Genomic DNA, 23,133 nt, shown 5'->3' with positions numbered 1-23,133 from the left:
ATGCTAAATAATTTAACAGCACTGCGGCATAAGTAAAAGAATTGATGATCCTTATGCCTCAACCTGTTGTATGAAATGTATCCCTCATCTTTCCTTGTTGAATTAAACTCCAAATACCAAGCATTGTAGCCAAAGCAATTTTTAGAAGTTGCAAAAAGAGTAAGATTATGCATGAACAAATCATAAACAACAACAGTGTTTTCTAGAAAAAGGACCGAAAGAATATGTTAAGGAAAGATGGATCAAATATGTGTTTTGATTCCCTTCCATAGCTGCTTTCAAGGAGAATATAATGAAGTTCAAACAAATCTATGTCGCTCATTGCATTGCAAATAGAAAGAGAGTAAACCTTCAAAATTAAATTGATATACATTATAATAATGTAAAATTGATAATCCACCTGTATACAAGGTAAAATTCTAAGAAGCACAATCATAAACCTCTTGGGTGAAAACAAGAAAAACAATTAATTATTTATTCCTCCAATTGGAAGGCTGCTTTCCTTGTAAATTATTATTTGACACAAAGACATGTGTGCTTTAATGCCAAGTTCCTCAATCATGTGGGTCCTTAAATCAAACCAGGCTAGTTCACCATCTTTTGTTCTGAAGAATATATTGCCCATCTTCCCTGCTCCGATAGGACGTTCAACGCAAGGCAAGGGCCCAACAACAAAGAGTGTAATCCATGATTCTTTCACACCTAGTTCAACCAAAATTGATATGTAAAAAGTAGTCATATCTTCATAATTTGAGATGACAGCAATAGACCCATTTAACAGAAGCAAGTTTCTCAACACCGAATAAGAATTAAAACTATCATGCATGTTTGAGGGTATGCCTATGGCCATTTGTGTCGTAAAGAACACCTTGTTGCTCAAGTCAAACGATACCAAATATGCATCACTAGTATTGTTTGTACCACCCAACCAATGACACATTCCATCCAAGTACAGTCGGTCAATATCCATATGGCACCAAGGCATATTGACATCAAGTTTCCTCCAAGAGTTACTTCTTAAGCTATATATATCCCATATTCCCATAAGGGGCAGTAGGATCTAGATTCCCATTCCTCCAAGAGTTCCAAGTCAGTTCTTTCAAAAAAATCTACATGCCTAATCACCTTATAGTCATCTATAACACAGTCAACCAAATCCATGAAAGCTACTCCAAGGGTCCATATAAGGTGGTACAGACTCAATTGGGCTGGGAGGAATGACCTTGAATTCCCCAGTAGCTGGGTTCCACAATACAACTTTGCTATTGTAAGACCCTTAATAGAGGCAAAGAATTCCATTAATATTAGTAGACCCCAGGATAAGAAAAACAGGGTCATCCTATTGAAATGGATTTAGCCAGTCTAATTTGACCCTATTCTGAAACCTCTCACCAGAAAGTGAAAACAAGGGGGAATTAAATTTGCATTGGATAGGCACAGTTAAACGCAGAAGGAGAGATGTATCATCGTAATAAGAATGATGATCAGATATGAAATTGTTGCCAAAGATATTCATGAAATGAGGGTTTTCAAATAAGAGGGCCCATGATTTGCAGACACATCCAAACCTCTTGAGACAATTTTGACAGAATAGAGAATGCAAGATCATCAGGTATGTGGTTCCTAAGCTTTTCACTTGTCGCAGCAACAAATTTTGTCTCCATCTCTGCTTGCAATTGTAACCCGGTGGACAATGAGAGATCCTGAGAGCAGAAGGAAGCAGATTCCTCCTCCTTGGTAGTCTCCTCGGGCTTACGCAACCAAATATTAATGAGTTGCCACTCATGAGAAACATCCTTGATCTTCTTCTTAGAATCTTTCTCCATAGCCACATCATCATCCTCAACATTTCCTTCCTTCTTAGGCTCATCATCACTAATTTCCTTCTCTGTTGTCTTCTCAGTCCACAGGTAAATGGGATGGGTAATGAATTGGGAGTGTTTCTTCACAAGATCCTTGATCCTCGTCTCTTCCAAGTACTCCAACTGTAGACAGAAATGAAGGAATCAGTGAACACAATAGGACATCGCACCAAAGTGTTAAATGGGGGGTTTAGGAATAATTTGTGTGCCGAGGGGGTGTATGAGTGTTGTAAACCCTCTGGAACCATGTTCAATTTCTACGGATAAAAAAAAGAATAATTTGTGTACCTGATCGTCCTTGAGGAAGAGGGTGATTTTGGTTCCCCTTCTGAGTTTTTCGTCATGGTTGTTGTGCTAAGTGGTGACGATAAGCTTGTCAGCAACCAAGAAAGTGGAGTAGAAGCCAACACCTTTCTGCAATGCCTCCTTCACCAAATCTAAAACACACACATCCCACGATGACTATAAGCATGCAATGAAATGAAATGAAGATTTCATTGTTGATAAGTTCGCGAAGGAAGATTTCATTGTTAGAGTTGAAAGTATTGATGAAGAGGCTAATCTCACACCCTCCAATCCCAACGTACCACCATCCGCCATTGCAACGAGAATCAAAAAGAATACTACATCAGATTCTCTCTTCCATAAAGAGACAGACAATGCAAATCTATGGGATGGTGCGTTAAAACTTTTAAAAAATAATTTTAAAATAAGTGTTTTAAAAAAAATTATTTTTTATTAAGCGATAAAAATTGTTTAATAAGATAAATAAAAAATAACTTTTTTAAGCAGAAATAATTTAAATAAATATATTAAGAAAACAAAAAATTATTTATTTTATTAAAATAAATATTTTTTTAAGAAATAAGTTTAAACAAATTCATATATATATATATATATATATATATATATATATATATATATATATATATATATATATAAAAGTGTAAGTTAAAAGACATATATAATTATACAAAGTAATATTATTATTTCTTTTCACCTTAGTAGGCGTATGTTTGTAAATTTTTAATCTTGGGAATATAAGAGGAGAAAAAATTATTCTAACTTTGTTACAAAATAATAAAACAATTAATGACATGTATATTTTATACATAGGCAGGGTGGACTTAGACTAAAATTCCAGAGGGATTAATCACAAAAAAATAAAATTTATTCAAACAATTTTATAATATCAATTTTATATAAAATATTTATAATTTGACGTTTCAATACGTTAAATTACATCAATAATCTATCAAAACATAGAGCGTATTTCTTATATGTCACAAAATAATCAATAATTGAGTTTATATTAATTTTTTAATAATTTTTTTTCAATATATATCAACAAGTAGTAAATAAAAAGTCATATTTCATCTTATTCGGAAGTGTAGTCATGTCACAAAAATATTAAATAAATACATTTGTTTCTTGTAAATGTTGCAACTTATATTACAAATATTATTATTGTGATTCAACTCAATCTAAAAAGTTAATTCATAAAATAAGAATTATTTGAACTTATATATTTTATTTTGACCTTATCTCTAGTAGATGTAAGACTTGGATTTTTCATAATATATTCTTTCATGTCTAACACTTTTAGGCTTGGGACGTGAATGACAAGATAGATGGTCTGATTAATGGATTTATGATAGACTTTGATATGTATCATCTTAGAATGTGAATTTGAATTTAATTCAATCTCAAAAGTTAACTTGTAGGATGAAAGTTGTTCCTACTTATATACTCCCTTCGGACCTAAATATAAGCAAAAAAATAATAATTTTGGACCTAAATATAAGCAAATACTAATTAACTTTTATCTCATTTAATGATAGTATTCCTATTATGTACTTCATTTAATAAAATATTGTTTCCCATGAATTATTTATTCATATTCTACAAGCACTACTATGAAGAGTATTTTAGAAAGATTTTTTGAATGAAATGTTATTAACCTTAATCCATGTGTCGGATGGTTAAATTTGCTTATATTTAGGTCCAAAGGGAGTATATTTTATCTTGCACTTATCTCTAGTTGATGTGTGACTTAAGTTTTTTACAATAATAAATCCAATGACAAACTTATTTATGAGATTTGAAAAACAAAAACTCTTTCAATACAAAAAAAAATAGAGTTTAACAAAGCCAAATAGAAAATTAATTATACAATAACTAGATTTTAATGAAATATAATATTTAGATAAAAAAAATTATTATATAATAACTAAAATTTGATAAAATATAGCATTGATATAATATTTTTAAAAATATATATATAATAAGTTAGGAACAAGATTCTCCCTTAGTGAGTAAAAATACTAAAATACACATATATTCTGTTTAAGAGCATTTTCAATGGTGTTCGTGTAAACAATCCAATTTATGTCACTTCAAACTTAAACAGTTAAATTAATTTTTCTCCAATGAGTAATTTTATTAACAAATTATTTAAGCCACAAATATTATTTCTCCCTCCTATACAATTAATACAAAGTTAAACAACTTATTAATAATAATTACTTATATAAATAACTCTCTTCAATTTTAAGTAACTCAAAATCGTATATGATCATACCAAAATAATTATTTTTTTTGTTAAACAAATCATTAAGTAACTCTCATGGTAGATACTCTTAGTATCCACTACCCAACTAGCCTCTTAATGCTGCATTTATGTATGTGTTATAATTTTTTGGATTCCCACATATTTTGTTCTTGTGTCAATTTCATTTACCTTAGATTTCATGTATGTTATTCACCATAGAATAAGTAAGTTCAATACCACTTGTTTAGAAAAATAGAATAAAATTTAAAAAAAAATCAGTAATAAAAGACATACTACCATTTGTTTAAAACTTTTCTGTTAACTATGATATCTACTATGTAAAATTCAAAAAATAGAATAAATATAAAATTTAAATATTTCAAGTTATATGATTTTTATGTATTATACTTGATAATTGATTTAAAATTTTATTGGAAATAAAATAAATATAAATTAATGTTGATTCAAATTATTTTAAACAAATAGTAATATGTAAATAAAATTTGAAAAAATAAAATAAATATGTTTAATATCATCTGTTTAGAAAAAAATAGAATAAATATTCAGTAATAAAAAGACATACTAGCATTTGCTTAAAACTTTTCAGTTGATTATGATATTTATCATATAAAATTTAAAAAATAAAATAAATATAAAATATGAATATTCCAATTTATACAAGAGAGACTTATCATATAAGAAAAAACTATTTTATATGAGAGTCAAATAATTAAATTTAGACCATATAATTAAATATGAAGGATCATGTGAAAATTTGACATTAAATTTCAATTTTTCATATTTAATTATATAGTCCAAATTTAATCATTTCATTTTTATATAAGATATTTCTTAACAAATCTCACTCATTCATTTTACTATAATTCATTTTACTATAATTCGACGATCCTGATCCAACCATTAAAGTCACTCAAGTCACCTAGGTTCACTCCAACTTGATCTCTCTAGTGTTTTTTTTTTTTTTTTTACACAGCTAGTCCACCTCCTCTGCAACTACAACTTCATTCCCCAACTCTCTTTTCCGATTCCATTCTAATTTTTCAGATATAGTAGATAGATTAGTTTGTTTTTATTTTTTTTCAATTTTATCATATTATAAGTTTGCAGCAACAAGTCCAAGCAGATTGGCCAGCTTTAAAAGGGAATGAATTAATAATCTTCTGGGGTCACCTATTGTTCAGCCACAACTTACATGCAAAAATGGAAATCTAGCTGAAATCCGTTTATGCTTAGACACTAGTATAGTCCCCAAATACAACGGTCCAAGTGTTCATACTATTCAACTTTCCGTTATAAATGATTAAAGGGTTAAGGAATGACGGTTAAATTAATTAAATCAAGCTATTTACGTTTATTTTCAACCTTAAGTATTCCTCACCGCCTTATCTAGAGGAATTTAGAAGTTTTGAATTCAAAGATTACAACTGCTACAGCCCAAAGTTGCAGAGCTTTACCACAGCGACATTATTAGCTAGATTTTACTAGAGATAGTTTTACTAATGCATGGCACGTCATTGACAATTCTAGGCAATAAGTTTTATTATATTTTATTGTTATAAGACACCTTCCCCAATAGAGTGAATGAATTTAGAAGAAACTCTTCCTCTGTATACGTGAATGTGTGTTGTTTGTGAGATTTAATTTTTCCCAGTATTAACAAGGAATTCTGTTGGTCTTTATTGGAGTGTAGTTAGATAGTAACTAGTAGTTTCTCTATTCAGCACTGTATAAATATTACCATTGTACAGAATTTAGTAAGTGAATTAAATACAATTTCTAAAGTTTCATTTATCTCAATTGTAATAAAACTATTGAAGTGATTTATGAGCAGAATTCTGTTTGGAGGCGTAGATTGGTGGAATACAGCAGTTTATCTATATAGATTCATGCAGAATTGTATTTGTTACTTTTCACTCTTTGTATTTATTTACCATACATCACAAGATGAGTAGAGGGTATATGCATCATGTTATCAGGAGGTTGGTTAGTTGGGACTTGGGACAGGGTTGTTGTTTCGTAGACCTCTAACTTAAGAGTTGTCTATATTAGTTGTAATGTATAAAATATAAGTAGGCAATATTATATTACAGTATAATTTTGAAAGATTTCATCATTTTGCATTTATACTGTTATGTACTATTGAGTTGTAATCTGTATTTATAGACCCTTTAAATATTATGACCATGTTGTTTTCTATTAAAGACGGTAACTTTTCTTTTTAGTTTTTTATTTTTATTTTTGTCCAGATCCAATCAGTCATACCAACATAAATTTACTTTGTTATTATAGTGATTAACAGAAATATGTGACTAAATTGCAGGTACTTGTCTGAAGATATAGCATATATCTTTTTTTCTAAAAGCAGATAAAATAGACAATGAATTGCAGGTTTAACAGATTAAGCAGCTGCTCCAACAGCTACACCATCCTTGAGCCTGGATTTACCATACAGGGTTTCTTCAAACCGGATGATCTCATTCTTGGATCCATAAGCAACTTGAGTTCTCTCATCAATGTTAGTGATGACTTTGTCTAGCACAGACTGATGACCATCACTGCTGTAACCTCCGGCTTTTTCAATCAAGAACCCCAACGGAGCTACCTCAAACAACAGTCTCAGCTTGGCTTTGGCTGATGGTGATGTCACATTGGTGAAGATGCCTTTTTCTTTTACAATAATCTGCAGACAGATGACATTTTTAAAGCATATAATATTATTATCCTAGCCTAGGTTGATAGTAGCGAACTCCTTAAAAAAATTTAAATATGTTTTTTCATACCTCTAATAAATTCATTTGAGTTTATTACCTAAAACATATATTTTTTATTATCTCACATTTTCAAACTTTAATTTTAATATTTGTTGTTAGTTTAAATCTATTAAGGAATGATACTCTATTAGTTTGTGAAACTAATTTCAAGTAATAAATTAAAAAAAGATATTACAAGTATAAAAATATATTTAAGCTCAAAAAATACTACAACATATTAAAATGTCATATGATGTTAAGAAAAGAACCTGGTTGACATCTGGCACCATTCCTCCCGTGTATCTCAATGTGTACTTTTCATTGACATAGTAATCGATCAACTATTGGATGACAAAGAAAGATGTAAGTATTCATTTATACACATCATAGTAACACTAAAATCTTCCTTTACTAATATAAGAACACAGGTAGACCTTAGCATAATCGGGGTTGTCAGATGTGGCTCTCAAATTTCCTGGGGAGAACAATTTTCCTTCACCAATTTCTGTGGTCTCTTTGACATGCTGCCATTTTCCTGAAATATGAATATATGTTAGATATTTTTGTCATGTGATAAAGTTTGAATAAGACTCCTCTAAATCTAAAGGGAGTTTGTCTAAAATGAGAAAGCATATATATAATTGAAAGTGCATTGTGATCTTAACCCACTAAAATTTAATGGTGGACACATGGTTATTGATCAATTCAGAGACAAAGTCACCTTGGAGAATCTTAACTCTTTTCAATAAAAAGATTTACACTAATGAGAAACAATGAAGGAACGAACATAAACAATTTTCATGTTGAGTGGTCAGGCAAGTCATTAATTGACAAGTTTAATTTTAAATAAACACATGGTAATAATGTGTGACTACTTGCTTTACAAGATTCTCATAAATCTTATGGCATCAAGCTTACCTTCATCAAGCAGAAGAAATTCATGGGTGCCAGGGAAGTCTTTTAGAGCAAGTACATATGTTGTTCTAGGACCAAGAACCCCCATGGCTGCAGCAACTTGATCTCTTCCGGTGATGCCGGTCAACTTATCTCCAGGCCACACACCAAAGATGGTGCCTACTGTGAAATTTGTGTCCACAATGCTGGAGCCATCAAGGGGATCAAATGCAACACTAAATCCACCTGTATTTTTATTTTTTTGCGTATTCACACAAAATGCAAAAAAGTGCCATTTTTTGTATGAGACAAGATTCAATTTAATTGCCAGTTTAATATAACTATAAATATATTATGGCAGACCTTCAACTGGACCTCCCATGTCCAAGAGCTCAGGATTTTCTTCAGAGCAAGCATACTTGCAGAAATGAGAGTAATTTAAGGCCTATGCATAGAACATTGGAAACATCAGTTTCATTGCACATTGAATATTAAGATGGTATATATTTTGCATGCATTGACTGTGTAAAGGTTTTTTTGTACACTATTATTCAATTCTAAAATCGTCATATGTAAGTTTATCGATTTTTTTACACTATTATTCAATTCTAAATCATCTTATAGGAGAAGTTTATTTATTTTTTTTCTTCTCTCATAAGCCGGCCTTCCTTATGGAGAAGTTTATTTAAACATGGTCAAATAACAATTGGCAACAAAAGTACTTCTCTTAATAAAAAATACTATTGAAGGGAAATGATTCATGCAGGTCATTTTTCATTTCAAAATCTTATGCAAAAGCCACACACTTGTGTCCCCTATGTTGGACCAATCAATATTGCATCAATTGGGTTCAATTCGTTAAACTATAAAGTGTGGAGAAATATGATGCACAAGAATCAGGATTTTAAATTATTGTTTAATTGGGAAGAAACTTATTGACAATAATAGCACTGGTCTAACCTCAAAAAGAAGCTGATTAGCTAGCAAATCCACTGCAAGCTGCTCATCCCCAAAAGTATTAACACATTGTGTTCCACCACATGAAGCCGTCTTCACTTTGAAGGAAATTGTTCTCAATGCTTCTCCCATGGACACCAACAACCTGATCAACCCCTTATCTGGTGTTGCTTTTGTGAGGAATTCTTCCTACAATACACAAACAGTAACACCAACATTACTTTATTTCACGTGCATGTAAGCCAAAAAATACCAAAATGTTTGCTATTTTGACACGGCAAGAACTTTCTACTGTGCAAGTAAAACTACTCACGAGACTGTCACCAATTTCACATCTGGTCACGAGTGAAGTATTCTTTGTCTTTGAAACCTTTATTGTTGATTTGGAGGCCACTCTTAGCGATTCTCCAAATAAAGAGCTTGATTTCAGACTCTGTCATTGCAAACAAGTTTCATTTTAATAAACATCCATTCTCTTTTCTTCAATTTGGTGTCTAGATATCTCACGTAGAAGAAGTTAGTCACATAAAGAAAAAAGAATAAACTATGCATGGTAGCGCTTTCAAAGTTTAATAAAAAAAAAAAGATTCAATCATGCAAGTGACTAGACCACTGATTCTGCATACCCTCAAGCCAAAAGATGGAGAAATGGAAGGTGGAGAGTGCTTGGAAGAAACACTAGGCAAGAAAGGCCCGCGAGTGTAGCATGCTATGCCTGTTTCCATGGCTGCAAAACGATGTTCAAAGGGTTAAGGATGTTATGTTATGTTATGTACTGATGTTATTGCATTGCTTGATAGTGAGACTAAGAAGGGAGAGGAGGAGGAGGGGATAGCAATTTTAGATATGTGGCTAACTATATGTGTAGTGCCACGTGGCAGGTGCTGAGTAGATAGGCTAATGAAACTGCATTTTTTGAGTATGAAATATTTAGCATCGCAAGTATTTATGTGGTTGTGCTATGGTCCTATATAAAAAAAGAGATATGGTAGGGAGATGCTACTTGTTAAGTTGCTAGCCCCCACTCACTATTAGTTAGTTTGTGAGTTTGTGCATATATAACTGTGTTCCTCTGCATACATGTGCTGTGGTCGTTCATATTTCACTTGTTAGTGCCATAACGTTTAGTTGATTATCAAATGCACTTTTAGTGTAGATAAAGCTAAAAATCTTCATCACCAAGCGTGTGATCTATTGGTGTGAGATTGTTTCAGCTTAATCAAGGTAGAAGATACCTGTGATCTAAATTCTAAAAAAAATGCTAAAAATCTTCACCAAACTTTCGTAAACCATGAACACTGTTTTCATTTGGCCTAGAACGTGCAATTAAGGAAAGGAAGAAGGCATTCATTGTAGAAATCTCAAATCTAATGTGGTAGAATCTACAAAATTCTTTAGCAAATTATGCTTTTGGATATTAAGATGACAATTTTGATTCGGCTTGTCCTACATCTAACATAAGTGGGATGAAACTTGTAGCTAGCTAGCTAAGTTAGATACGACTGAGGATGGGTGTCTTAGTTTTCAAGAGATTTCAGTTGTTTTTTGACTTATGGGGATTGTTAGGGGTTCATTGCTCGGAAGTTTAATTTAGTTGTTATTCCTTTTTTAAAAAAACTAAATAAATTCCCTTAAAACAAACCAAAGAGTATGAATATATTGACGTTTCGAGTACAGGAAGGGATAAAAATTAGGTTTAAATGTAATTTGTCTTTTATTCTTTAAAATTTATGAATTATTTTTTAATAAAGATATTTTGTCCCATATTTTTTAAATATTTGTATTTTTAGTCTTTCTATTTTATTTTTTAATTGAAACATTTCGTCATTCACTTTTTAAAAAATAAGTAATTTTAGTCCCTTTTTCAGTTTAAGACAATTATGTACTTTTAAAATTCTTTTTTTTAATAAATTAATCTTATTATCAATTAAATAATTTTAAAAAAAATATTTGTCATGTGGATAATAAATAGACACGTGTCATTCAACATTTAAAAAATACATAGATAAACGTTTGAAATTGATCATAAGGACTAAAATTGTAGATTTATCTAAAGCGAAAGACGAAATATCTCAATTAAAAAATAAGAAACTAAAATCACAAACTTTTTAAAAGTGAAAGATGAAATATCTCAATTAAAAAATAAGGGGACTAAAATCGTAGATTTAAGAAAATAGGGAATGAAAATTGTATTTTAACCTAAAAGTTAATATGAATTTATTGAGATTTAGAGTGAGTGTATTTTGTTTTAATTCATACTTAAACTTTATCATTTTTGTAAAGGATTAACTAAGTTTTTAATCCCTTGACCTTTTTCAAATTTTGAATTTTAGTCCTTAAACAAAATGTTGACTAGTACTAGTCCTCCAACTTTTACTTTGTTAATGATCTTAGTCTTTATCGTCAAATATCACAATTAAGTAATGACATAACATTATTTTTATTAATATTTTATTATATTTTATCGTATTTTAATTTTTTAGTGGTTTAAATCGCCACTCTATATGTAAAGAGCAAACAATCTAAAACAACATTATAACCCAAACTCAAAAGATATTTTGGTAAGTCAAAAGACTCTTAATTATTTTAATTAGATGTAAATAAATACAAATGATGAAAGTTGTGTCTGACATGTTATATTATATGTCCGATATAACATTTAAGTAATACATTAGCATTTAAATAGTGCATTTAAGATCTTCATTTAATATTTCTATGTCTAATATTTTTATTAAAATGCATGTGCATTTAAGATCTTCGTTTAATATTCTATGTCTAATATTTTTATCAAAATGCATACTCTGTTGTTGCATACCTACTATAATAAAAAAAAAATGATTTCTAATCGTTGAGAGATACTTGAAAATAAAGACTATATAAAGAAGAAACTTAGAAGACTATATAAAGAAGAAACTTAGAAGAAATAAGATCCTTTTGACGGTTACGAATACCCATTTTGTGGTAGACTTCCCTCCATGCCACCGTCCATTGATGACACTACTTAGAGTTCATTCTTATACCTTGAGGATGGATTTCTTTTTTAGGCAATATAGATGGAACCGTTGTTCGTATGTATCATTTTTTGCCTTGCACATTACTTGCCATCATACCCACAAAGGTCTGTTTTATTGTGATTACAAATAAATCTGAATGTGTTCCTTTTAATGTGTGGCATCTCTAATTTGGTGCCCCCTCTAAGTTCATGTTTCTGCGGAAACAAAAATTGTTATTAGTATCAAGAAGGAGTTGTTATAAATCTTGTATTGAGGCAAAACTGTTTCACAACTGTTTTTACATGAGTAAGCCGTGTTTTAGTTAATGAAATGGGTCAGGACTCCGAATACCTTCCTTATCATTCGTTTTTCTGCTCGTTTGATGACCTCACAACTCACATTTCTGATTGTCGTTAATTTTAGAAATATAAATTTACAACTACCTCATGGGTAGCTTTAACCTCATCTAATGCTTTCCAGTAATGCTTTATAGTATTCTACAAACAATTATTGCATGTTTAATCGTGTGCCCTTATATTGCGTTAAAATTCACGAGGACCCCAACAATGAAAAATCATAAACGTTATCACACACCGAAAGATTAAGGTTTCTTTTATTTTCGTTCCTAAAGATGTAGTGGACAGGGTTCAAGGCAAGATAAGAATTGCAAGAGACACAACAAAATCAAACTTGGTTCTCAATAAGCAAAATACATTGAAGCAGAATTCAATTTAAAATTAAACTGCAAATTTGATATTGAACTACTGAATCACTACAGATAAGTGACTTTTTTAGTCATTTAGACTATTCATCCTCCTGGCTGCGTAATCTGGCTGTTTTGTTTGTCACAACAACATCAAGCTGCGCGGCTCTCTCAACTATATCTTTCCTCTTTCTTGTGGATATATTGTGGGCAATCTCAGCACAGTAAGTCCTAAATTAGAGACAACGAAAGTGGTCAGCAGACAATAAATGCCAAACAGTCAGAATTAAAAACCTGATCGAGACGAAATGGTTCACCTGTTGTGCATCATGAGCAGTTCCAAGTCCTTCACATTGTGAACAACAAATTTCTTAAAACCATTAGGGAGATAGTGGCGGGTCTTCTTGTCTGAACCATAACCAATGTTTGGCATCAAAGTGCATCCCTTGAACTTTCTCCTAACACGGGAATCGATACCCTTTGGTCTGCGCCAGTTTGTCTGTTGAAATAGTATTATCAAAAGGTTGTCAGGTCAGAAAATAAGAACTGGTTGCTTATACATACTAGAATAATAATTTCATAGCCAAAAACAATTTGAATTGATCTGCAATCTCAGCCGAAAGATGGTGATATTTAGATAATAATCACAGACAATCAGCACATTATTGAAATGTCATCACAGATTGCAGATCAAACAATTTTTCTGGTAAAGCAAAAAGTATAATTAGATGAATGCTTTATAAGACCAATAAAAATATATTGAAGAAATGTAAACAGGAAAATAGTAACAGAAGGCTTATAGAAAAGAAAACCAACTGTGTCGCAAGGCCTGTAAGAATTTTATATATGCCCTTAAAACGAGATATCCAGCTACAAGACAAAAGTCCGAACTCAGGACATCAGATACCATGGGCAAATAATAGCTAACAAACAAAAACCTAAATTGCAGTAATGACTAATTAGTGAAACAAAATTACTCAAACAATAACATGAAAAGGATGCAAGAGATCAGATGGTAGTGCATGTTAATAATCATCATTCAATTGCAGAATTGATGGATAAATATCATCATATCTCTTTGCAATCACAATTCTTACTACACATATAACAAATTTAAGGAGAAATTTATACAGATAAATAACAATTTTTTTTCAAAAACAGTAGGGGGAGTAACAAGAAATTACTGGGCGGGTCAATTTTAAGGATCAGACAATTAAACTCTCACCAGAGTACCCCAATGGAGCAAGTAAGACTGGGTGTCAAAAAGTTGTCATCAAATCCCATATTCAAATTAAATAAAAAGAAATAAAAACCCTAGCAAACACAACAATTAAAACGTCATTAAACAAGAAAAAATCATAATTCTCGTATGATATATGGGATCACATAGTGGATCTTTCACCATGTATAAAAATATAAAGTAAGACTGGGTGTCAAAACTTTATCCCTGTATCCCGTCGGTCCAAAAAATAATTGACACATCAACAACAAATTAAAAAAAAACTATAAAATTCAAATAAAATTGACAAAAAATACAAGAAAAAACATATAAAACAGCAGGATCAGTTATAGTGTCAATCACCATATTTACACCTTGTGGTGCAAATTAAGACTGGGGCGACAAAATACTATCATCATATCCTTAACTAAAGCAAAAAAAAAAAAACAAATAGAAAATAAACACAAGTTCATGCCGTTCAACATCCATATGCTGTACAAACACAGCTTAATATCACAAATTTACTCATCCAAACAACACATCTTAACTTTGTTCGAATAAAAGAAAAGTGCATGTAGATTAAGCAGAAAGGAAAATGCTAGAATGTATACCTTGACAGAAATTTTCCTGTCACTCTGAGGCCTCTTGAACTTCTTCACCCTCTTCTTCACGATCTTCTTCGAGAGTAGAGGCACCGCCATTTTCTTTAGAGTGGCTTGAGGTAGAGACTGAGAAGCGAATCGGAATAGAGTAGCAGTATATATAAGCGCTGCTGCGTCTAGGGTTTTTTTGATGGAGGTAAGTGTAAATGGGTTGGGCCAAACCGGGGGAGTTATTATTGGCATTAGCACTTTTGCTATTAGCACTACCCACCTGGATGCCTTTCAACAGTATTCTGAAAATACTCTTCCAATAGAAACAGATTCCATTGGCTATACAGCAGTGAAAAGAAAAACAAAACACAATGGAAACATGATTCGTATAAGTGTACAACGAAATCATATTTTTATTGTGTAATTTTTTTCACCCCTAAATAACACAACAATTTTTTTAGGGAATTCATGAGATTTTTTTACCATAAGATGTGAAGTCAAGTATTAGAGAGTTTACAATAATTTACTCACAATGCTCAATCACTTGAAATAGACCCTCACGATATTCATTTTTTTATATTATATTTGACAAAACTATCAGAACAACTAACTTATTAAATTATAAGTATTTAGTAAAACTAATTGTTAAAGTAACCAAAAAGTCTAAAATAACTAAAAAATAATAAAATCATAATTTATTTAAAAATGATAAGCATGAAAATTTGATAAATATATTAAGGATAAAAGGGAAGAAAAATAAAAAAAACTAGAAACTAATTTTTCAAAAAACGCTAAAAACTACTAAAAAATTGTTAACCAAACAATCAAATGAATTTTTCAACTAGTAAAAATAAATTATAAATTAATTGAAATGCATTGTCAAACATAACATTAATAAGCCCTCTTGATATTCAAGCAATGTTTAATAACAATGAACTTGTTTATTTTACAATAAGAACCAATTTCTCACACCATATACATGATTTTATTGTAAATTATATAATTGAGATGACTTAACTATATAGCTTAATTGTGTTTGAAAAATTCAAAATTAATCATGTTTAACCTTTTATTCTCATAATAGATTCAACACTTTAATTCTTTAACCATTGTTTGATCCTTAATTTCAACTTAGAGTTTATGACTAGAAGTACCAACTTATTTTCAAATGGACTCACTTGATGCAAGGAAATAGTTGGATTTCAAATAAAAGTATACTTAAATAAGTTTTTTGTCCCTTCTAACTTGCTACGAAAACAAAAATTATTTGACAACTAATTTTTCATTAGAGACACAGCCATGCTTTAGAAAATGAAATGGGCCAGGATACCTTCCTCATCATTTACAATTAGCCAAATGATCTATTTGGTTATTTATCTTATTTTTTTGTTCAGTTTAGTCATTTATCTTTTAAAATATTTATTTTGATCATTTTTTGTTTTAAAAAATTTTAAAATAATCCTTTCGTTCATATAATGTTAATACTGTCAATGGAATAAATATATAGACGGTTAAAAACTATCACAAAATGTATGTTTCTTCTTCCTTCTCTTCTCTACATCCCCTACCACCACCCATAACCATCGCGCAACCAACCACCACAACCAAGCCAGGCATCAACACCATCAACTAGCATGTCACCATCTCCTCCCAAAACACTAACACCATCAACACTAACTAGCATGTCACAATCTCCTTCTAAAACACCGACGCACACCCAACAATCACTATAATGACTCCAACTCTGATGACCCCAAGCACAATCGAAACCACAACATTGCACACACCATCAACCTTAGCCACCTAGATCTACCCAAAACAGCTTAGATTTGCCACCTTCAAGAAGCCCAACACTATCAATCGTGATCCAACCACCCCTGAAAACATCATTAGCACCTAGATTCGACCAAAACAACTCAGATTTGCAACCATTGATAATGGTTACTTGAATTATTTACCTTGATTTGGGTCGAGAGCGAGCAACCCCAAATTAGAAGATGAAATAAAACACAAAATAATGAAAGAGAAAGGTTTTTCCGAAGAAGGAAAATTAAAAGATAGGAGAGGAAAATGGTTTTTCTATTGAAGGTATGGATTTTAGGGAGTGGCCTTCAAACTCCAAAACAATGTCGTTGCAACAAGTAAGTAGCAGCGAGGGGAGTTCCAAGATGGTGAGAGACGGTGACTCGGTGAGGTTTCATGATGACGACAATAACAATTTTGATGAGAAAGGGATTAAGAGCAACCCCGATACTATTGCTTCAAAAGAGCGTGATGGGAAGAAAAGGGTGAGTAGAAACGTGAAGAAAAAATATGGTATTTTCTCTATTGAATATGCTTTTTTCCTAGCTCTTCCTTCCATGAAGCAAATTGTTGACTCAAACACTCTATTTCATTATGACAGTATGTTTGATGTTATGGTGGATGCTCCTTGTAAAGCTAATGAAGCTCTACATTAATCATATGATTCAACATCCACCATCCAAGATGTTAAGTGAACTTGACATCACACTTTAATAAAAAAATATTGAGATTTTAATTTATGAATTTTTTCTTCACTTATATAGTGTTCAACCTTCACAGGCGATATGGAACTTCACCTCATACTTGGACTCCGACACTCTCCAATAATATGAAAAGTCATGCATCTTATGTTTATAATGATTATTATCAGAGAAAGCATAATAGTGGTGGAACTTGTGACTTTGATGGTACCGCTACAATTACTACCAAGGATCCTAGTAAGTCGATATGACTTCTTATTTTTGTGTTAACTCTCATATCCTGTATATGGTATTCTTTAACACTTCAAGTTATTTCTTTGGACTGTTACTGATATAACCATTTTTTTTTTTCAATTTGCGTACCAACGTTTTAGGAAATTTGCCACAACCCCTCCTTGTTAGAAACAGGAAAGCAGCTCCCGGAGAGTAAAATCATAGATTTGAAAGTCATTGGTCTCTGTATCTATGAGAATGACCAATGGGCCAAGGAAGCAATTATAGTCATAATAACTATTCAAGTTATAAGCATATACCAATGTGCTTTTTATATTACACGACTACTCATCTATGACTTCACTAAAGGCAGAAGTTTAATAAATACACCTAATTCCTCCCACAAAACATGGCTGGATCATAAAATTATGGATTCTTAGTGCCTTCGGTTGGTGATAATGTCTCTATTTGTCATATTAGTAGGGCAAGAAAGCAGAGTTGCAGTTTGTTATTGATTTGAACCTGAAGATCCTGTTTAGTCAAAAAAAATATTAGTTACATTACATCTTTTAATTACTTAACCAATTAATTCTGTGTACTTTGTTGCAGGTTCTTCATCCTGTATATTTGCCAGAAGGTATAGAATCTTAATCTTTATACATCTTCGTTTTATTAGACATAGAAGTAATTATTATTTTTTAAATTTCTTTTATGATAATGGAATATTTTGACAACAGTTATAACTCGAGCACTAGGCTCCAATGGCTCTTGGAAATTCAGGCCCCTTTGGTGCGAGTATGAACCCATAAGTGTCTAGCCTTAAGTATTTGATATCTGCTGTTGGTGTATTTTTGGCTCTGGCGGTGTTATGACCACAAAGGTTGATGCCCTTTAAGTTTCAATTCAATGAAATGTGGTCCTATCGATTTTGTTTCTAACTTGGGCCCAATTTATTTTTCAGATACGTCCCATCTTGTGCATTTGGGGTCATTGTAATTTATCACACGAGAGAAATATAGCGACAGTATCTCTCACATTTACGGATTAAAAATTATTGAAAATTAATAAAAAAAAATAAAATCTATTAAAATGGATGATTTTTAATAAATTATAACCAATGATAAAAAAATATTCGAAAGAGTGGTTAACATTCTCTTTATCACACTTTTAAGATAGTTATTTAATCTAGTGTTTTAGCCAGAGGAGTTAAACCGAATACGGGTCCCATAAGAAATGGCTGCCAGCGTTCTCGAACTGGTGCTGAGAGTGCTAATGCTAAATTACTAAACCACTAAGGAACTCATGCCTTTTATGCCTTCAGCTTCTTGATTCATGCATTTTCTGATGGAAGATACTCTTGAAATAATTTGATCAATCTCTTCTTAATAAACTTATTAGCCTACTTATACTAATATATTTATTGTTTTATTTATAGGACTTAATTTAAAACAAACTCTTAAATAGATTTTAAGTTAATTTGAACTTTTAAATAAGTCAAGAAATCACAGATAAATATATGATAAATAAGTCAATCTCTCACATTTATGACCAAGGGTTAAATATATGATAAATTTTCATATTACAGCTACAGCATAATACAAAATATTCATTCCAAGAAAATTAATATTATAATTTTTTATAATATTCATACTTATACTTTACCATAATAATTTATATTTATTTATAGATTAATAATTTTCTTATTTCTATTTTACTTTATCCTATATTCTATTAAAAATTAGAATGATATATTTTTTTCAAAATTTAAACATTATAATTTAGAATATGTTATATTTTTTGTTATTTTTAATTTAGTTTTAAATATAGATGAAAAAGACATTTTACAATTTCAATTTCACACATCAAATTCACACCATGAAACAAACAGGAACACACAACACGCGAAAAGGAAAACTTAGAAACAAAAGGAAAGACACAAAAATAAAGGAAGCTTCCTTCCGCGTCCGCATTCTCTGCGGTCTCAAATGCAACTGCACGAATCTCACCGTTAATTTCACTTTTGATATATTAAAAGGTTAATAAAATATAAACTAAAAAAAACTTAAAGCGTTGGATTGCGTATACAGAATCCTACAATCACAGTACGGTTACTAACAAAAGAAGCTGCGAAATATCCATAGCAAAGCATTTGTTTTGGCATTCTTAATGAAATTAGATAGATATCCTCTTTTTTCTTTTGTCAAGATTTTTGTTTTGGCACAGAGTGATGTCTTTCCCAGGTGTTTTTCTTTTCTCACTCCACAATAATTTCATCTCGTTCTGAAAGTTTGAAAGAAAAAAAATTACAAGTTTTTTTTTTTAAATAAAGAAAACAGAAAATTACATTTAGTTTTAGAATAAAGTTTTGTTCTTTATTTGTGCCCCCTCAGATTAAATTGCATATCTCAGACCCTTGTGTTGATGCTTTTGAATTTGAGGTTATGATGAATGAGAGCAAATGAATTCATGTTAAATTATAGGTTATTCCTTTGGCACCTGGAAGCTAAGGGGAGGTTTTACTTGAACTGGATTATAGGTTCTTATTAGCTTGCAGCTTGAAGCTATGTCTGCATATGCTCATCAAATGGAGCAGCAGTACTCTGCACCTAGTCTCTCAGATGATTCTGGTATGTAATGCTAATTTTCTCACTCTTTAGCTATGAATTAATAAATAAATAAATAAAAATACTATGATCTATTGTAGAGCCTACCCCTAAATAGATTAATGTTTGGAGTTCAGTAATTAATCCATGTACTTACTTTTATGCAATTATCATAGTCATCAATGGATTAACTTGTAAAAAGTAGTGTTTTGGGGATCACAACTTTGTCCTACCCCTCCAATGACAACAAAAGTTGGTGAAGTCAGCTACATGGTTCACATGGTGTCATTCGACTTTGTTAAAGACTGAGTGATCCATGTTAAATGTATGTTTGGATGAGCGTTGACAAAATTGATTTTGGTTAAAATTGATTTTGAAGTGATGTGATTTATGTTTGGATGTTTTCATTATAGAATCTAAGTTAGGAGTAAAATTCAGTATAAATTTTTTGATCCAAAGCAAAAGCTACTCAAAGTAGCATCAACACATACTCAAGTTTGCTCCACTAATCACGTTAACAGGGAAGTGCCACACATGTTGGTCAAAGCCATAATCAAATTTTACTAACTCTAAACTCAAGTTTGGTAGTTCCAAATGTGGAACCAAACAAGCTCTAAGTATATTAACGAATTTTACGTTAGCTGCCGAGAATCTAACACAATCCTCCTCCTCCTTTACCTGGGCTTGGGACCAACTTTATTCTCCCCCTCCAAGAACCTAAAAACAAAATCAGGCTTGTCAATTGATTTGATTCAAGTTGGACTAGTTTACCCTAAATAATGATTTACTAACTGTATGTGATGCTTGTGCTGGCTGATAACAATTTCTTGGTTATCTTATACTTTTTAGCTTCTTCCAAATGAATCTTTTTCTTTCGTGTTTGCAGAGACAGGAAGCCATTATGAATTAGAATCAGGATTCTTCATGAAATCGTTTACCGCAACAATATTCGTTGCTTCACTTGTCACTCTTGGAGTTCTTCTAATTACTTTGGTGATTTCCTTGGTGATTATGCTGCAATCCTGTCAAAGTAAAAGTGCTGGAGTTATCGAGCTTCTGAATATAAATGATTATTACAGTTATTGCAGGGTGTATTCTCTGCATGCTGAGCTCAATAACTTAGAAGGTTATAATCTTCCTGGAATCTGCAGACACCTGGCTGTACACTATATCAAAGTAGGTCAATATGCTAGAGACTTGGATTTGACTATGTCTGTGATTGATGATTACTTCAAGAGTGTTAGACCTTCTGAGGATGGTTTGGATGTGGTTTTGATGGACATAGATGACATTTTTCCTCGGAACTCTGACTCTTCCAATTTGTTTCACAGGTAATCTCTTGCAATTTGTGTTTCCAAATACAAGATGACGGAAAATATAGATTACAGCAGATACAACTAGTGTTGTGGTGACTAAATTTTTTGAGTGGTTTGTTACACTAACTTGCATCAGTTCACCAATTTATATTTCTTGCTTTTTAAAGCTCTGTTGACTATTAATTTAGCACCCTTTATGCAATTCTTCCAACTTGATGCTGATCTTTATGAGTATCTTTTATTGTGTTGCATATAACTTAACAAGTGGTTTCCTTTGGTGTAGGTTTTATAATGACAGCACTAGCAACTGTATTAAAGAGGCAAAGAATGTAAAGCTCATGTTTGTTACTAGACTATACATGTACCTTCAAACTGGTGGATGGTCTATAATTTTGTTATCGAGAGAGCCTAGAACACACCGAAATGTCACCATTAATCATCTTGACTCAGCGGGACTTAGAAGTTGGTCTGCCTTGATGATGAGGTATGGTGATCATGTTCCTTTTATATATCCAAGATCAAGCCTTGTTATTTTTAACATGTTTGGATTAGATTTAACTTTCCCCAAATCACGTGGAAAGTCAAAGCAACAAATAGTTGCTTCCACTTTTTTAATTTTTCACCATGATTTTTGGGTCCCAAAATCAATTCTAGTAGCTATCCAAACATGCTAGAAGTCTTATGGGTTCTCAATCAGTTATGCTTTAAATAGCTCATCTTGGATTGAGGTTTACAAACATATTTTAAGAGTGCTGTAATATTTCAGAATATAAGTTGATATCGAGTTATCTATCAGGCTACCACTTAAGTTAGCTTTAGCTCTTTCAAAAGCATTATAGAGGTGCATTTTTACAAACTTTGCTTTAGCTTTACCAAAAGTATAATGTAAGAATTGAATCTTATGCTGCCAATAATTTGCATTTTTGTAGAGCAGAAGATTCAGATCCTACCAAAGGGTACGAGTACTTTTCTAGGCAAAGGAATTTGATAAGGAAGAAGAGCTTCCGAATAAAAAGTATCATAAGCAGCCATATGGATGCCGTGACAGTTCCGGAGACCGGAGTGCGGAATTTTTTGCTTCCAGACCCTCTATGTTACAAGTGTGAGAAGCAGATAGAGCATAGATACTGAACGTTAGTTTCATGATTCATCCTTCAGGAAGAGAGTTCCATTCAATTAGATAGGTTCTTATTCTCTGAATCAAAGTTTGTTCTTGCTACTCATTTAACGTCAATACTACATAATTTAATCTTAACTCGAGGCATAGAATAGCTCTCCAACTTAGAGTTTGGTATGTAGTTGTAGATACTTGCACACCCATGTGATACAATATATTATCAAATATCTTTTTTTAAGCTGCGACGTGTTACAATGGACAGTTTTACATACATATATGAAGTTTTTTATTTTTTTTTATATGTATAATAACGACAATGAATACCTAAGTTTTCATATCGAATCCCATCACTAGACCGACCTGAGTGGATTTACATAGGAAGATTTATGCACCCAATATGAGACATACCAAACGCGACGTGCAAAATAGACATAATAAACATTGGAAAGTTACAGGAATTACTGAAATACTCGTAATCATGCTTCTTTCTAATGCTTAATATTCACGCTTAGCTTAGGAAACTAGGAGTATGTTTGGAAGGAAAGATGAAAAAAAAAAATAAAGAGAAACTGTATACTCTTTTAGTGAGACCTACACATTTTACACTCTTATAATTAAAAAAAAAAATTATCTTCTATTTTTATCTTCTAAACCAAACATACTCAATGACAAAAAATGCAGTCTTCGAGCGTCAGTTTCCAATTCAAGAACAAGGTCCTGCAACTTAAAATAATTATTGAGACTTCAAAGGTCCATAAACTCAATAGTTGTAAAAACGTGGTTCCCTGTTTAACTTGGTTTCACCATTTTGCCTTTTTTCTTTTTTCACAAGAAAAA

At 31.5% G+C, this 23,133-nt stretch overlaps 3 protein-coding genes, 1 long non-coding RNA gene and 4 other non-coding genes across 12 annotated transcripts; 1 reads left to right on the top strand and 7 right to left on the bottom strand.

Annotated features, from left to right (window-relative positions):
• Positions 1-344: 344 nt before the first annotated feature.
• Positions 345-2,521, bottom strand: LOC106795208 (uncharacterized). Its single transcript, XR_003263484.2, has 2 exons — positions 2,151-2,521; positions 345-1,985 (listed from the first exon to the last, which is right to left on the bottom strand). It is a non-coding gene; the product is annotated as an uncharacterized lncRNA (long non-coding RNA).
• A 4,172-nt stretch (positions 2,522-6,693) lies between these two features.
• Positions 6,694-10,508, bottom strand: LOC100788090 (sedoheptulose-1,7-bisphosphatase, chloroplastic). 3 transcript variants are annotated; one of them, XM_003538398.5, is made up of 9 exons: positions 10,271-10,508; positions 9,662-9,762; positions 9,349-9,468; positions 9,039-9,224; positions 8,442-8,523; positions 8,103-8,324; positions 7,619-7,719; positions 7,454-7,525; positions 6,694-7,114 (listed from the first exon to the last, which is right to left on the bottom strand). In XM_003538398.5, the coding sequence occupies exons 2-9, from the start codon at positions 9,758-9,760 to the stop codon at positions 6,833-6,835; spliced, it is 1,164 nt and encodes a 387-aa protein (XP_003538446.1). In that variant the 5' UTR covers positions 9,761-9,762; positions 10,271-10,508; the 3' UTR covers positions 6,694-6,832. The 3 variants fall into 3 exon arrangements, with proteins under 3 accessions (XP_003538446.1, XP_040862833.1, XP_040862834.1); XM_041006899.1 differs by lacking the exon at positions 10,271-10,508 and adding an exon at positions 10,065-10,149; XM_041006900.1 differs by lacking the exon at positions 10,271-10,508 and adding an exon at positions 10,039-10,057.
• Positions 10,509-12,700: 2,192 nt separating this feature from the next.
• LOC100787561 (60S ribosomal protein L32-1) lies at positions 12,701-14,720 on the bottom strand. Its single transcript, XM_003538397.5, has 3 exons — positions 14,562-14,720; positions 13,049-13,230; positions 12,701-12,962 (listed from the first exon to the last, which is right to left on the bottom strand). Exons 1-3 carry the CDS (start codon positions 14,649-14,651, stop codon positions 12,833-12,835), a joined length of 402 nt encoding a protein of 133 aa, XP_003538445.3. The 5' UTR covers positions 14,652-14,720; the 3' UTR covers positions 12,701-12,832.
• On the bottom strand, positions 13,337-13,419 carry LOC112998474 (small nucleolar RNA Z196/R39/R59 family). Its single transcript, XR_003263577.1, has one exon. It is a non-coding gene; the product is annotated as a small nucleolar RNA Z196/R39/R59 family (small nucleolar RNA).
• Positions 13,734-13,810, bottom strand: LOC112998473 (small nucleolar RNA Z195/SNORD33/SNORD32 family). The gene has a single exon (XR_003263576.1). It is a non-coding gene; the product is annotated as a small nucleolar RNA Z195/SNORD33/SNORD32 family (small nucleolar RNA).
• LOC112998427 (small nucleolar RNA U31b) lies at positions 13,934-14,012 on the bottom strand. The gene has a single exon (XR_003263528.1). It is a non-coding gene; the product is annotated as a small nucleolar RNA U31b (small nucleolar RNA).
• On the bottom strand, positions 14,291-14,373 carry LOC112998426 (small nucleolar RNA U31b). The gene has a single exon (XR_003263527.1). It is a non-coding gene; the product is annotated as a small nucleolar RNA U31b (small nucleolar RNA).
• A 4,613-nt stretch (positions 14,721-19,333) lies between the features above and the next one.
• Positions 19,334-22,534, top strand: LOC100798657 (uncharacterized protein At2g39920). 3 transcript variants are annotated; one of them, XM_006591310.4, is made up of 5 exons: positions 19,335-19,500; positions 19,741-19,887; positions 20,750-21,194; positions 21,463-21,663; positions 22,109-22,534. In XM_006591310.4, the coding sequence occupies exons 2-5, from the start codon at positions 19,824-19,826 to the stop codon at positions 22,308-22,310; spliced, it is 912 nt and encodes a 303-aa protein (XP_006591373.1). In that variant the 5' UTR covers positions 19,335-19,500; positions 19,741-19,823; the 3' UTR covers positions 22,311-22,534. The 3 variants fall into 3 exon arrangements, with proteins under 3 accessions (XP_040862840.1, XP_006591373.1, XP_014619718.1); XM_014764232.3 differs by having other exon boundaries at positions 19,340-19,500; positions 19,797-19,887; XM_041006906.1 differs by having other exon boundaries at positions 19,334-19,887; positions 22,114-22,534.
• Positions 22,535-23,133: the final 599 nt, after the last annotated feature.

Source organism: Glycine max, chromosome 11, assembly GCF_000004515.6.
Source record: "Glycine max cultivar Williams 82 chromosome 11, Glycine_max_v4.0, whole genome shotgun sequence".
NCBI lineage: Eukaryota > Viridiplantae > Streptophyta > Magnoliopsida > Fabales > Fabaceae > Glycine > Glycine max.
This window is presented reverse-complemented; position numbering and strand designations above follow the sequence as displayed.